This window comes from Gouania willdenowi, chromosome 11, assembly GCF_900634775.1.
Source record: "Gouania willdenowi chromosome 11, fGouWil2.1, whole genome shotgun sequence".
NCBI classification, from domain to species: Eukaryota; Metazoa; Chordata; class Actinopteri; order Blenniiformes; family Gobiesocidae; genus Gouania; species Gouania willdenowi.
The window spans coordinates 26,242,062-26,257,820 of record NC_041054.1 but is presented as its reverse complement, the minus strand read 5'-3'; the positions used below and the strand labels follow the sequence as shown (position 1 = coordinate 26,257,820).

At 42.4% G+C, this 15,759-nt stretch overlaps 1 protein-coding gene across 2 annotated transcripts in view; it reads right to left on the bottom strand.

Moving 5' to 3' along the window:
* Positions 1-15,128: 15,128 nt before the first annotated feature.
* The window catches only part of top2b (DNA topoisomerase II beta), a 96,199-nt gene continuing 95,568 nt past the window's right edge, over positions 15,129-15,759 (bottom strand). For both annotated transcript variants that reach the window (XM_028461155.1, XM_028461154.1), the window contains exons 35-36: positions 15,597-15,682; positions 15,129-15,519 (exon numbers count right to left, since the gene is read on the bottom strand). In XM_028461155.1, the coding sequence (XP_028316956.1) occupies positions 15,364-15,519; positions 15,597-15,682 (242 nt within the window). In that variant the 3' untranslated portion in view covers positions 15,129-15,363. The remainder of the gene's footprint in view (positions 15,520-15,596; positions 15,683-15,759) is intronic.

The window sequence follows — 15,759 nt, the reverse complement described above, 5'->3', positions numbered from 1 at the left end:
AAACAAAAATAGGCATAGGTGTATGATAAGTTGTCTGCTAAATTGTGAAAACCGACAGATGTTATTGGACAGTGGGGCACAAGTTAGCATTATTGAAAAGTCATGGGTACAAACAGCTTTACCAAATGTGAAAATACAGCCATTCGAGAGTTTGCTTTCTGATCATCAGCTTAAAGTCACTGAAGCAAATAGGACAGATGTTCCTTTTGAAGGGTGGATTGAAGTTCTACTCGAGATCGCAAGTTCACAGCATGGCTCTGTATCCTTGTACGTTCCAATGCTTGTCAGCCAACAAAAGTGTAACCACTCCATTGCTGGGCTTTAATGTCATTCTAGAAATTATAATGGGAAACAGGACAAAAGTGACAACATCAGCCTAGTGGACTTGTTGTCAGAGACTCTTAAAGTCCAGAAATGCAATGTTGAGTCACTTATTTCTGCTGTTCACATCAAGTCAACTGAAAACGAACCAGAAAGTCCAGTCGTAAAAGTTGGGAAAAAAGGACTCACTGTTAGCAGTAATCAAATCTGTATGGTAAAGTGTCACATCAGATCATTTCTTGGTGGAGGTGAAATGTTCTTCGAACCTTCTGTGAAAAGTAAGTTACCCAATGGATTGGAGTGTTTTCCAGCTCTTGTTGATGTACCCCCTGGTGCTACAAAGACTGTTAAAATCCCAATCCAAAACTCATCCAAACATGACATTTTTCTACATTCAAAGACTGTGTTAGGATTCATTGAAGAGGTGTCCGAGTACAAACCTGTAAACATTTGTCCTGCAAATGTCAAGTCAACCAACCAGTCATTCTGTTGTACAGCTCAAGTGTCAGTCAAAGTGAGAAAAAAAGAGACTTTAAGCACTGCTTCTTCACATGGCACCCAGATGTCAATTTAGACCATCTCTCAGAAAGTGATTAGGAAGTTGTTCGCCAAATGCTCTATGAATAGTCAGATGTTTTTGCTCGGGAGGAAGGGGATACTGGATGTATTCCTGGACTACAGCTGAAGATCAACACCATTGACAACACATCCATGTGAAAGAGTTACAACTCCATTCCCCGTACGAGGTAAAGGAGTATGTTCAAAACCTTTTAAACAGGGATTGGATCCGAAAATCTGTCAGCTCATTCGTCACCGGTGGTGTGTGTGCGTAAAAAGGACAACACTCTGCGCATATGTGTTGATTTTCGCGAGCTCAACCGAAAGACAATACCCGACAGACATCTGTTGCCACGGATACAAGATCTCTTGGACAGTCTCGGAGGAAATACCTGGTTCTCCATATTGGACCAGGGCAGTGCATATCATCAGGGTTTTGTTAGTAAGGAGTCAAGGCACTTAACTGCTTTTTGCACACCCTGGGGTTTGTACGGGTGGGTGCGGGTCCCATTCGGTTTAACAAACGCACTGGCCGCATTCCAAAGGTGCATGGAGGGAGTGTTAGAAGGGGTCAGAGATGAGTTACTTAGACGATGTACTTTGCAACTCTAAAACCTTTGATGAGCACGTAGACCATCTACATCAAGTCTTCTGTAAAATGTGACAGCATGGTATAAAACTTCATCCAGCCAAGTGTGAACTGTTTAAAAAGCAAATACGTTACCTTGGTAGGCTAATGTCAGGCGAAGGGGTTCAGATTGACCCATAAGATTTGGATGCTGTGATCGCTCTAAAAGAGAAGAAACCCTGCACAGTCAGAGAGCTTACAACATTGCTTGGTTTTCTCAGTTATTACTGATAATTCATCCAAGACTTCTCACGACTGGCGAGGCCTTTGTTTGAACTTCTCCAAAGCTCGATTGACAGCGAAAACAAACCAGCACCAAAAAGGGGTAAAGGATACACAAAGAAAGGAGACAAAAACCAACTTCTTTCACGCACACCAATAACACGGACAAGTGAACATCAAGAAGTTGTGTCAAAGTTTGTGGACATTCTGACCAATCCACCCATTCTAGCCTATCCCAACTTTGATCTTCCATTTGTATTGCATACAGATGCGTCCAACCAAGGCTTGGGAGCTGTTTCATATCAGAAACAAGACAACAAACTCAAAGTGATTGGCTATGGCTCTCGGACTCTCACACCTGCTAAGAAAAATTATCTCTTACATTCCGGTAAACTTGAGTTTTTAGCACTCAAATGGGCCATCTGCGATGAATTCAGAGACTTATCTGTATTTTGTGCCAACCTGTACCGTCTATACAGATAATAATCCCTTAACCTATGTCCTCAGTTCAGCCAGGTTAAATGCAGTAGGTCATAGGTGGGTTGGGGAGTTTTGCAGACTTCCATTTTGACATCAAGTATAGGCCGGGGAAAAGGAACGCGGATGCAGACATGTTGTCCAGATACCCCTTAAATCTCCAACAGCTAATGGGCGAGTACACAGAAACAGTTTTACCGAAAGTAGTGTTCGCAGTGTGGCACGGTAGTAAGGCAGTCCAAAACAACGATGTACCCTGGATAGCGGAGCTACAACTGAGTTCCAGTGAAAGTCAGCCAACAGAAAGTGTTTTGAGCACGACACACAAAGACATTCAAACTGCTTAACAGGAAGATGAGTCAAAGAGGTGATCTCACTCAAACTCAAAAGATGGACACCTAAAGACAAACGGACAATGAGTGAACCAACAAGGAGACTACTGTATGAGTGGAACAAGTTTGAAGTTAACAATGGACTCTTGTACAGAAAAACTGAGCATAACAAACAACTTGTCCTCCCCGAACAATTAAAATCTATGGTGTTAAAGAGCTTACACAACGATATGGGTCATGTCGGTTGTGATAAAGTGATTCATCTGGCCCGTGAACATTTTTATTGGCCGTATATGCAACAAGACATAGAAGATTATGTCACAAAGAAATGTCGGTGCATCCAACAAAAACGTCCAAATGTGCCGCAAAGAGCTCTTTGGGATCTATCACAACTAGTGTTCTTTTCGAGTTAGTCTCTATTGATTACTTACATCTTGAACCAAGTAAAGGAGGGTACGAGTACATTTTAGTACTTGAAGACCATTTTACTCACTTCGCGCAGGCGTACCCTACAAGGAATAAGTCAGGCAAAACAGCCGCTGAAAAGATATTCCAAGACTTTATACCACGTTTCGGGTATCCAGAAAAGTTACATCACGATCAGGGACATGAGTTTGAGAACAGTCTTTTCCAAAGATTACAACAACTGTCAGGAATTGCTCACTCACAAACTACGCCATATCATCCACACTGCAACCCTGTGAAGCGCCTGAATCATACGCTACTCCAAATGCTTCGGACCCTACAGAAGGAGAAAAAAAGTGAATGGAAAGAGCATTTTTCGCAAATCGTCCATGCCTACAATTGCATAAGGCACGAGTCAACAGGATACTCGCCATTTTTTCTCTTGTATGGCAGAGCACCTCGATTGCCAGTAGACCTACTTTTCAATCAAACAAATGAGATAGAGAAACACAGCTATCAGACCTATGCTAAAAAGTGGGCTGATAGGATGCGCGTAGCTTACAAAATTGCTGCAGAGAACAGTCAAAAATCTTCAGGCAAAGGCAAAAAGCAGTACGACAAACGCATCAAAGGAGTTCTGGTTAGGAACCTCTGTGAAAGAGGAGGTCCGGGTAAATTGCGTGCGTACTGGGAATCAGAAGTACATTGTGTAGTCGAGGGAGTAGGCGATCGACCAGTCTTTAAAGTACAAGCAGAAAGAGGCAGTAAAGTCATACGAGTGTTACACAAAAATCTGTTACTGCCAGTAAATGATTTGCCTTTGGAAGAACTGCCTGTAAGCAAAAAGTTGAAACAGAAAAGAGACAAAAGAACTGAAACAAAGTCGGACGATGACAAAAGAGACAGTGATAGCTCAGAGGACGAGGAACAGTACACTTATCGTTACAACCTATACAACATTCCTGTATACAGACAACAAACAAATGGATGGAAATAATAGGGAACCGAGAAGGTCACAGAGGAGAGTACAACCTGCGAAGAGACTCATTTATGATGCTCTTGGACAACCATCATCCCAGCCATGGACTGCGGACATAAGACCTCTTTTGCTCCCAACTCAGGTGCCAACAGTTCAGAACTTTATGCCATATCCGTACTACATCCAGCCTCTACCTTATGCTTATAACTGGTACACTCTTCTTAACTAAGTCACCCTAAGCGTGAAATGTCGGGAGACATTTATTTTAAGTAGGGGAGAGTGTAGAGGCATGGAAATAGTAAGCATATGTTAAGTAAAAACAGACATCCCGACAATTTTTATTTTCTTATTTAACTACTTTATTTTCATGTAATAACTCATTTGGTTCTTATGCAATCTCTTTTGAGTTAAGTGTAATCCCTACGCTGTCCAGTAGATGACGAATGTAGCGCACTGATAAAGAGTAGCTAAGGCACCACAGAGGAAGAACAATCCTCATGTGTGAAGTAAATGCAGCTGAATGCGTGTGCTGTCTCTATTCTTTATCACAGGTTAGTAAACACTAAAATTTCACGAATGGTTTGGATATTATCTGAGTTCTATGGTGTTTAAGATAATATTGTCAAGTGTGAGTCAAAAAGAAACGAAGTTTGTGCAAGGTTTTTGAGTAAGTTGTGATCATGTTTTAAGCTAACTTGGTAAGCTAATGGTCAGGTGTAAGGGAAATTCCAATGTGGAAAAGGACGTGCTGACGTGGTGACGTATCGATCATTTCCTGTTTACGCTCTACCGCTGCTTGCAGCGCTCTACTACTGTGTTCTGCTAACTCTAATCAAACTTGTTGTCATTGATATTTTAGCCTTGAAAACACTTTTAATTTTTTACCGTACAGTTAAACGTATGAAGGTTAGGTAAAAAGCAATCTCGCCTCTTATAGGCAGTGTAATCTCCTTTAAACTTCCTTTTGTCCTTAGCTTAGCTTAAATTTAGCACCTATGGCTTCTCTCTCCTCCCCTCCGCTCTCCTGCCCGGTGTGTCAGATGTTTAGTTACTCCTCGTCCTCCTTTAGGGACAATGGTAGTTGCATAAAGTGTAACGTACTGTTAGATATGGAGGCGAGGATCAACAATCTGGAGAAGCGGTTCCGCACCCCTGATATCAAAACCGAAGCTAGCAAGCAGGACCTAGCCGGTGCGGACCGTGCTAGCTCTAGCTTAGCCTCCCCCCCCGGCCAGCAATGATTGGGTTACTGTCCGTGGTAAGCATAGTCGAAGGTCAAAAAGCCGCTCGGTACACCACCATGTTCACGTCTCAAACAGGTTCTCCCCCCTCCGTGAGGACAACACACTCACCGGGGAACAAACTCTGATAATTGGCGACTCCATAGTGAGAAACGTGAAGCTAGCAAAGTCAGCGGGCATCGTGAGGTGCATCCCAGGGGCCAGAGCGGGCGACATAGAATCAAATCTAAAGTTGTTGGCAAAGAGTAACCGTAAGTTTGATAGGATAGTCCTCCATGTCGGCACTAATGACTCCCGACGTAGTCAGTCGGAAGCAACCAAAGTGAACATTGAATCAGTTTGTGCTTATGCTAAAACAATGTCGGACTCCGTAATTTTCTCTGGTCCCTTACCAAATCTGACCAGTGATGACATGTATAGCCGCATGTCATCATTTAACCGCTGGCTATCGAGGTGGTGTCCAGAAAACGAGGTGGGCTTCATTGATAATTGGAGATCCTTCTGGGGAAAACCGAACCTGATAGGAAGAGATGGAATCCACCTACTTTGGAGGGAGCATCTCTACTATCAGAAAACATGGCACAGTCACTGTTATGACATCTCATGAATGAGACCATGTTACAGAGGCGGAGTCCTCCACGCCCCTCTGCGCTTGCCTTAGGACAATTTCCCTCCCATTGCTATTATGATAGCTGTGTTCATCGCCATGACAACTGTTGTGATGGTGATGAATATTATTTTATGGAGACGGTGTCTGTCCCCGACCCAAATTTCACAATGATTTTAACATAAAATCAACTTAAAGAGCTATCAATTATAAAAATCTGAAAAAAATTAAAATCTCAAATCTAGAAACACACATAAAACCATTAGATGTGCTCTATTAAATATTAGATCACTGAGATCCAAATCTCTACTAGTAAATGACCTTATCTCAGAAAATAACTTTATTATTTATTCTGTTTAACTGAAACATGGCTGTATCAAGATGAATATGTTAGTTTAAATGAAGCCACTCCTCCCAGTCATTTAAATACTCATATGCCACGAGACATAGGCCGTGGAGGTGGTGTAGCAGCTATTTATCATTCCTCTCTCCTATTCTATCCTAAACCAAAGGCCAACTACACTTCCTTTGAAACCCTGGTTCTAAATTTATCTCATACCGAATCAAAAACCTGCCAGCCAGTCTTATTTGCGATAATTTACCGTCCTCCAGGCCCTTATTCTGAATTTCTATCAGAATTCTCTGAGTTTATATCAAACTTAGTCCTCAGTTCTGATAAAATACTGATAGTAGGAGAATTTAATATCCATGTGGACAAAGATAGTGATAGCCTGAGCTCAGCCTTTATGTCCCTAATAGACTCAGTTGGCTTTTTTTCAAACTATTAATGCAGCTACTCATCTTTTAAATCATACTCTTGATCTTGTTCCAACATATGGCCTTGATATTAATGAACTAAAAGTCTACCCTGAAAATCCTCTGCTATCAGATCACTTTTTAATATCTTTTAACATTATCCTAGAGGATCTTGCACTGTGCAATAAAATAGTTACGAGTAGAAATCTGTCCAACAGTGCTGTGGCTAAATTTAAAGAGGCCATTCCTGCTGCCTTAAACTCAGTGCACCATCCAATAAATAACTATGATATTAATTATAACCCCTCTCAACTGGATCTGCTTGTCGATAGCTCTGCTAGTCTACTAAAATCCACCTTGGACTCAATTGCCCCATTGAGGGAAAAAACTACTAAACGTCAGAGGAAAGCTCCGTGGTTTAGCTCTGAAACTCACACACTCAAACAAACAACCCGTAAATTAGAGAGAATGTGGCGCTCCAATAAAACAGAGGAGTCACGAATACTCTGGCAAGAAAGCCATAGTAAATACATGACAGCCTTACGACATACTCAATCTACATACTACTCCTCACTAATTGAAGAAAATAAAAATAATCCGAGGTACCTTTTCAGCACTGTAGCCAGGCTAACACAAAGTCAGAGCTCTATTGAGCCCATGATTCCTCTAGCCCTCAGCTGTGAGGACTTTGACATTTTTTAATGATAAAATTCATAAGATTAGAGATAAAATTAGCCACTCCCTGCCTTCACCTGGGCCTGCTGTACCATTAAATGTAAATAGGCCTAACCTAAACTGTTTCACACATATAGGACTTCAGGAACTTAACTCTATTATTTCATCCTCCAAACCATCGGCCTGCCTTTCAGATCCGATCCCAACTAAGCTGTTTAAAGAAGTTATTCCCCTAGTCTGCCCATCTTTGTTGGAGACAATAAATATATCCCTATCAATAGGCTACGTGCCACAGTCCTTTAAAGTAGCTGTAATCAAACCCCTTCTCAAAAAACCTACTCTTGACTCCAGCACTTTAGCAAACTACAGGCCTATATCTAATCTTCCTTTTATTTCAAAGATTCTTGAGAAAGTTGTGGCGGCTCAGCTCTGTGACTTCCTTCAAAACAACAACCTGTTCGAGGACTTCCAGTCAGGTTTTAGAGCTCAACACAGCTCAGAGACTGCTTTAGTTAAAGTAACTAATGATCTACTCTGGGCTTCAGATGAAGGACGACTCTCAGTGCTGGTTTTATTAGATCTTAGTGCAGCTTTTGACACTATAGATCACTATATTCTACTAGAGAGATTAGAGGAATTACTTGGAATCACAGGGACTGCCCTAAACTGGTTTAAGTCCTACCTATCTGATAGGTACCAGTTTGTACACGTGAATAATAGGTCTTCTGTGTACACTAAAGTAAGCTACGGGGTTCCTCAGGGCTCTGTGCTAGGTCCAATCCTCTTCTGTATCTATATGATCCCCCTTGGTAATGTTATGAGAAAATACTCTGTTAACTTTCACTGCTATGCTGATGATACCCAACTGTATGTATCAATGAAGCCAGGTGAGACAAATCAGCTATCTAAACTTGAGGCCTGTCTAAAAGACATTAGGGCCTGGATGGACCAAAATTTTCTTCTTCTTAACTCAGACAAGACTGAGGTCGATCCACTGGGCCCACGACACCTTAGAGAAACCTATGCTAGCCTAACTGCCCTAGATGGCATTACTCTGGCATGAAGCACAACTGTTAGAAACCTTGGGGTTCTATTTGATCAGGATTTATCCTTCAACTCTCACATAAAACAAACTTCAAGAACTGCCTTCTTTCATCTCCATAACATTGCTAAAATCAGATCTATCCTGTCTCAGGGCGACGCCGAAAAGCTAGTCCATGCTTTTGTTACCTCTCGACTGGATTATTGTAATTCTCTTTTAGCAGGCTGCCCGAGCAAGTCGCTTAAGACACTTCAGCTGGTTCAAAATGCTGAAGCACGTGTACTGACTAAAACTAGGAGAAGAGATCACATTACTCCTGTATTAGCCTCTCTGCATTGGCTTCCCATAAAATATAGAATAGAATTCAAGATTCTTCTTCTCACTTATAAAGCCCTAAATGGACAGGCACAGTCTATCTCAAGGAGCTTGTAGTGCCATACAATCCCCCCAGAACACTACGCTCTCAAAATGCTGGACTACTCGTTGTTCCATTTGTCTCTAAAAGTAGTATAGGAGGAAGAGCTTTCAGTTATCAGGCGCCACTTCTCTGGAACCATCTACCAACCACGGTTCGGGGGGCAGACACCCTCTCTACCTTTAAGGTTAGGCTCAAAACATTCCTCTTTGGTAAAGCTTTTAGTTAGGAACCAGCTCATAGCTCATAGTTAAGATGCAATAGGCATAGACTGCCGGGGGGGGGGGTCTGGCATGCTCGGTTGGAGAGAGGTTGGAGAGGGCGTTAAGAGAGAGGTCATTTAGGTTGGAGAGGGACCGGAGAGGGTCCCATTCCTCTCTCTAACACTCCCACTATGTCTGCTTCTTCCCTTGTGTGTTTGCTCCTGTACTCCTTCTGGCTTTTGTCTTGCAGGTCCGTGGGATCCTTAGTGTGGAGTTACAGAGTCTCAACAACTCTGTCTCCACCCTTTCCTCTGCACACACCCAACACAGCATAACGTGGATGGCTGTTCATCATAGGAATGGGATCCACACAAGGTTCCTGCTGATTAACAGAAGGTTTTCCTGGCCGCCATGATGAATTCATGTTGGGTGTGGGATACATATGTATGTGTATATACGTATATATGCATGTGTGTATCCATAAAATGAAGAGTCCGTCCTTAAGACTGCTCTACTGTAAAGTGTCTTGAGATACCATTGGTTATGATTTGGCGCTATACAAATAAAAGATTGATTGATTGATTGAAAAGGATAATCCACACCAGTTTTTGGTTCAAAGAACCACTCGAGTATCAAATTTAAGGACATCTATGAAATGTTTTTCATACAATAGGACATTTACTGAGTTTTATTTGTTACCAAAGGTGCATATTTTAGGTTTATTACCAAATACGAGTAATGCTACTGTACAACTGTATTAGATACAGAGCAGCTATTGTGAGGTATAGGGCTACTGCTGTGCACGTGTTTAGTGAATTATATATTAAACTTAGTGATTTGATTAAAAGCATATTTCATAGTTATTGTTAAAAAGATAAATATCTTTAAAAGTTGAAAAGATATACATATAGAGATAGTGATTCATTTCATAGTGAAAATAAGTAAAAAGGGTAAAACGTATAAATATATTAAAATACATTGGGTTACAAACAATGTACATTTTGTATTGTATTTTTGTCATTTTTGAGAAACTGTAATTGTGTAATTTTAATGTGTGACTAGTGACCACATGGACTTTGGGACTCTTTAAGGCCATTTAGAATAGGTATCTGGATTACTGCTGTTGTTGATTGTGAAAATATGTTAGAGGAAGAATAATCCTCGCTTGTGAAGTAAATGCAGCTGAACGCATGAGTACTAAATACACACACGTGCCCTCTGAACCCCAGAGGAGCAACACAAACAAAAAGATGAATTATCTCAGTTATCACATTAATTTCTACACTGTGCTTTTACTTAACTTTAGGTTATGTATATAACCCCGGTTCTATGAGTAATATGAGTGAGTTGTCTCACTATGGGATACACACTCCCCGTAGCTCTCAGAAGCACTTTTCTCAATCCGCCAAGAACTGATTGGCTGGAAAGAACTTTCCATCCGCCGGGGTCACTTCCACCCTCTATAAGAGGGAGGGCAGATGTACAGTTCCTCATTCAAAATAAGCACCTCTTCTCACTCGTTCGAGCAAGGAGGGTTGTCTGGTGAGACATCTCACTCATAGAACCGGGGTTATATACATAACCTAAAGTTCTATTTCATAATATTTTGTGAGATGTCTCACTATGAGATATGGCAGCTCCCGTGGTGCAGACATGCTTATCGAGTAGGGACGTAACGATTCACTTAACTTCCAATACGATTCGATTCACCATACGATTCTCTCATGATTTATTTTACAAAATAGGACTACATAAATGACTGAAAAATATTCCTTTTATAACCCCGGTTCCATGAGTAACCAGCAGTCTGGCCATGGGGTGGGGTGGCGAGCCCGTGTGCTCACCGTTTCATCCCCAAAACCCACATGACAGGCTGCGAACGCCGTCAAATACACTTTCAAAGTGAAATCCATAGCTGGCCCACAACTGTTGTACCACCAGTGGGTGTAACCTCCATTCCCCGTACACCGGCGCGCCCCTAGACAGCACCTACGTTCAGGACCCCGGGAACGTAAACCACCATGGTGGATGATATACACCACCATCGTGGTACTATCAGTCCTCACCAGGACATGAAGTCCCCTGAGAGACAGATCAGCAAGAGGAACGCCGCAGACAACTCCAAATAATTTATGTGACCGTATGTGCTTCCCAGCAGCATCTCACCGACCTGCCCTCAAATACCCCACCCCAGCCAGTCAGGCTGGCATCCGTGGAGTTCACCTTCCTGGACGTAACAGTCCCCATGGAGACACTGCGCATTAGGAAATCTGAGGCCCACCAGCAGCGCAGGGATCTCAGATAGTGCTAAAAGCAGCCAATCACCCAAATAGGTGGCCAAGCGGATACCCGGCCTCCTCAGCAAGGGTATTGCAGCCTCCGTGCAACACACAAACAGCCTCGGGCTCAGTGAGAGGCTGAAGGAGAGCACACGGTATTTATAACATATCCCCAGAAAAGCAAAACTCAGGTACTTCCTGTGAGGATATATCAGAAAGTGGAAAAAAGCATCCTTCAGGTCGACAGACGTGAACCAATCCCCCTGATGCACCAGGCGTAAAAGGGAGGTATGCGTAAATCTGTTTAAAACCCATAGATCCAGGATGGGGCGAATGCCGGCCCCCTCCTCATTTAAGGACCAGAAAATACCTGGAGCAGTTTTGACAGACCGAGAGCTTCATCATCCTTCTTTCCGTCTCTGCAGCATTGCTGCACAAAAGCCAGCGATGGGCCTAATATAGGATGTGGCTCTTTTCTGCATCAGAAAACCTAGTGAGGTTGAGCCAACGCGCTCATCACGTTACTCAAGGCCCACACTGAGTGGCGCTGGGTGCAAAGACACACACCTGCTACAGATGAAATTTTCTCCACTGTCGCTGGGTCCTGAGACTGAGCAAAACCCTCATGCAGTTCAGCTTGGTAAGCCGTGAGGAGGGAGAGGACATTTAGAGCTCTCACTGAGCGTGCTGTTGCAGCAGTTGCCCTATCCGATAGGTCTGACTGAAGTTGGCCCTTCCCGGCCGGTAGCATGGGTCTCCGGGGAGACAGAACAGGCTGGCGAGGCAACAGGTGAGCTGCAATCAGCGGTTCCACCGTCGGCATTCTGAGCAGTCTGAGGCTCTCCATACCTCACAGTCGAGGGTGGAGGTGCTACTTCCAGCATCAGCTCTGGGAAAACTGCGTGTCCTCGGAGGTGAGAAGCGTACTCATAATGAGACCTAGAGGCCCCCATTATGACGGTGGGCACTTACCGAGCACAGCAAGGTAAGCTTCTGGTCTGCTGGTTGCTTCGCGACCTGTTGTGGTCCACGCAATGAGTTTTATACTTACCAGCGCCCGGCAACTGGAAAACCAGAAGGAATCCACCTGTAGACAGTTTAGCTGATAAGAACGCGAGACGTGCATGAGAGAGAGAAAAGAGGTGTTTGAATGAGGAACTGTACATCCTCCCTCTCTCTTATAGAGGGTGGCATAGAGTGTCCCCGGCAGATGGAAAGTTCTTTCCAGCCAATCAGGGCTTGGCGGATTGAGAAAAGTGCATCTGAGGGCTACAGGGAGTGTGTATCCCATAGTGAGACATCTCATTAAATATTATGAAATAGAACCAGCAAACATTAAGAAGCTAAATTACTGGAACTTTTAAATCAGTATGTGAAGACTCCATTATCAGTGGTACTGTTCAAGTTAGGGGTAAATACCTGGAAATATAAAGAAAAAAACCTGACACAGTTGTACTCCAGGAGAGATGGACAAGACTCACTAAAGCGAGGTCAGTTTCTCTCTTATGAACATCTCAGCTTAAGATTTTAAAGGCCATAACCGCTCTGTTCAGCAGTAAGGTCATGCAAGCAGATATATATGTTACACTTGCCACTGTATCAGCCATGGTAAAGTCTTTAAGGCTTCTGCTTGTGATGATCACCTCAGAATCAGAAGAGTCTGAGCTAAAACTGTCAGCTGTGAAACACATAATCAGACATGACATGAGAAAGTCTTCATTTTAGGAGAACTCAGATGTTAAGAAAATCTTCAGTGGTACGCCTTCACTACTGCCTCCATGTAAAGTTTCAGAGTAACGGCTGTTTTACAGTTTTTAAGTTTCCACCTTTTATTTGCATGAAGCCAATTGAAATCTATTGAAAAAAAAGGGTATTGTTGACAGGAACTTACTAACAACAAATGCAATAAAGAATGGAAAATGAAAATGAACCATATACGGCATAGAAAATAGTTACCTTCACACTGCTGTCTCTCAGCCGTGCGAGGACTTTGATTCACGTTGGTTATCATAGCCACTCTATGTGCAACTAAGGCACAAAATTCATTTGACAAAGCTGTGTTCAGCTTCTTCCTCAGTTTGTTGTTATTACAAGGCCACTAGTGACGTCTCTACTCGACCTGGCCGGCGGCTTAATACCTGATTGGGTCAGCTTCCAATTAGATTTTTTTATAAAACATTTATTACCATAACCCTGTACAGTACTGTATGTATTGTGTGTTTTATGTAATTGTGAGAAAATGCTAGTGAATCCAGTTGAAAATTTGCTTAGAGGCTTTCGTTTGTAATATGATTACTGTTGGTTTTGGTGACTTGATAAAAATAAATATATTAGTGTTACACATACAGTATACCTTGTTTAAAAGTATGAAATAACCACAAAGTGAGGAAAAGAAGAAAAGATAAAAAAAATTGTGATAATCGTTATCGTAAAAATCGTTGATTAATCGATACGTAGCACCCTGAATCAAATAGTTAGGTCCCTTAGATGGCGCACCCATAAAAGTAAGGCAGTAACAAAGTACAAAAATAAATAAAACCTCAAAGATGAGTACATTTCAAAATTTTCCACGCCGGCAGCGTGCGCTCGCTACACCGCCATGCTATGAAGCAAAGTGTTCCTGGTGAGAACCCTGAATATTGCTTGCTCTAGAATAGAAGTGGGAAACTTCTATCACAGCGAGGGCCGCAAAATGTGTGTATGATCCAAGGGCCACATTTAAAATAATGACCAGTCTGGTAATTATTACTGGAGAAACAGGTTTTTCTTTTTCCTTTATTACATTTCTGTTGTTTGATGTATTGTAAGTAAATGTGCTAGCATGAGTAGTCAGGCTGCAGTAGCATAGGGTTTTGTTGAATTTGCTGCCACCACCTTTTTTAACCCGGTCTGGTCCAGTGCCAGAGGCCAGAAATACAGAAATAAAATCCACTGCAAACAAGCACAGCACCACTTCACAGCACACTAAAACCAGAAACACATGCACACCCTTCAGGACCACTCCAACCAGGGTCAAACCCACCGCACACTAGAGGGCACCAGAGGACCACTTTTACTTTGAGATGACCCTGGCGGAGGTTTGACTTAGTGAATTAGGCATCAGTTGATTTAAAATAGAAGCAAAACAGTGAATCAAGATGTAATGGAATTGTTTAAATGGATAAAACTTATCTTGTCTGCTGTCGATAAGACCCCCCATGGGGTCCGAGGTCATAGAGTCTGCAGAGGCAGAGTTTAACCCCCCCCCCACCTAGCTGTCTTCACTGTCAGCAACACTGAAAGTTGCGAACAGCATCAGCACGAGGAGGACCGCAGCCTTCAGCCACGCTCGTCAGCGAAGCTTGTTGGAGCCTCCGCCTCAGGCTTCACTGCCACTTTACAGTCGCTCATCCGGCTTCCTTTGGTGTGCTTCAGCGTCCCTTTTTAACAGAGTCCACTCTTCACACAGGTGAGGGCAATCCCAATCAGCTCAGCTGTTCATGGGATCTCCACCCCCAGGAATCAGAATGCAGGGAATCTCCCCCAACAGAGTTCATTACAGTATTTTGTCATTTTGTGTTGATTTTGTTTATTTGATATTTTTGTCGACTAACAAAAACAAGAATCTGTGTGTGTTAAAGATTAATATCATCCCATATCAGGTTGGTCAATGCTAACGGAATCTTTTAAAAAACAATGCAAACTTTTATCTATATTTTGAAAGATTTGAATTCCGAACATAATTTAGTTGACTAAAACTAGTCTTTGACGGAAATAGTCCTAATGAATACATTTTGACTAAAACCACATTGTAAATTGATTAAAAATAAATATAAACACTGTTTAGGATCAATTCTGTGTTGTTGCTTTTGTCATTTTGTGTATTGTACAGAAAGCTTGGATGAAGTACTTTGTGCGCATTGTGTGACAAAGACACACTTCCTCCTCTCCGACACAGCACAATGAATTTAAACACAGTCACACACACACACAATCAGAGTCACTGACGAAGATTTCATTGTTTACTTCCAACTTGAAAAAGTTAGAGAATTTTAACAGATAGCATTCTAAATCTCTAAAAGCTGTTTCAGACAAACACAACATCTCAATGGGAATAAAAAAACAAAGCTGCATATGTTATAATAAAAAGTGTAAAACATCTACACATTAGAAATCATCCAACGTCACTATTAATGGGAACCAAATGGAAGAGGAAATGTACAAAAGTCTGTGGACGGCTTCCTTCAGTCGAACATGTCATCGTCCTCCTCCTCCGCATCTGATTCGTTGAAGTACTTCACCTCCTTCTTGGAACGGCCCGCTCGGTCACGGGACATGGTGCCGCGACTGCTGATGTCATCATCTTCATCATCAACATCTGATGGAGCTTTCTGTGGCTTCTGTCAGTGAAGAACAGACGTGAACAGAGAGAACTTAAGGTATAATTAATGCTTTAATCCCACACAGAGATACTGACCCTGACCACAGGTTTAGGAGCTTTCTTCATCGGGCTGTACTCGTCCTCAGATCCTGAGCCCTTCCTCTTCCTCCCCCGGCCTTTTCCTACAACAACAACACACGTTAATTCAGGGTGTAATGATTCATTCATTAGATCACATGTGTCAAACTCATGGCCTGGG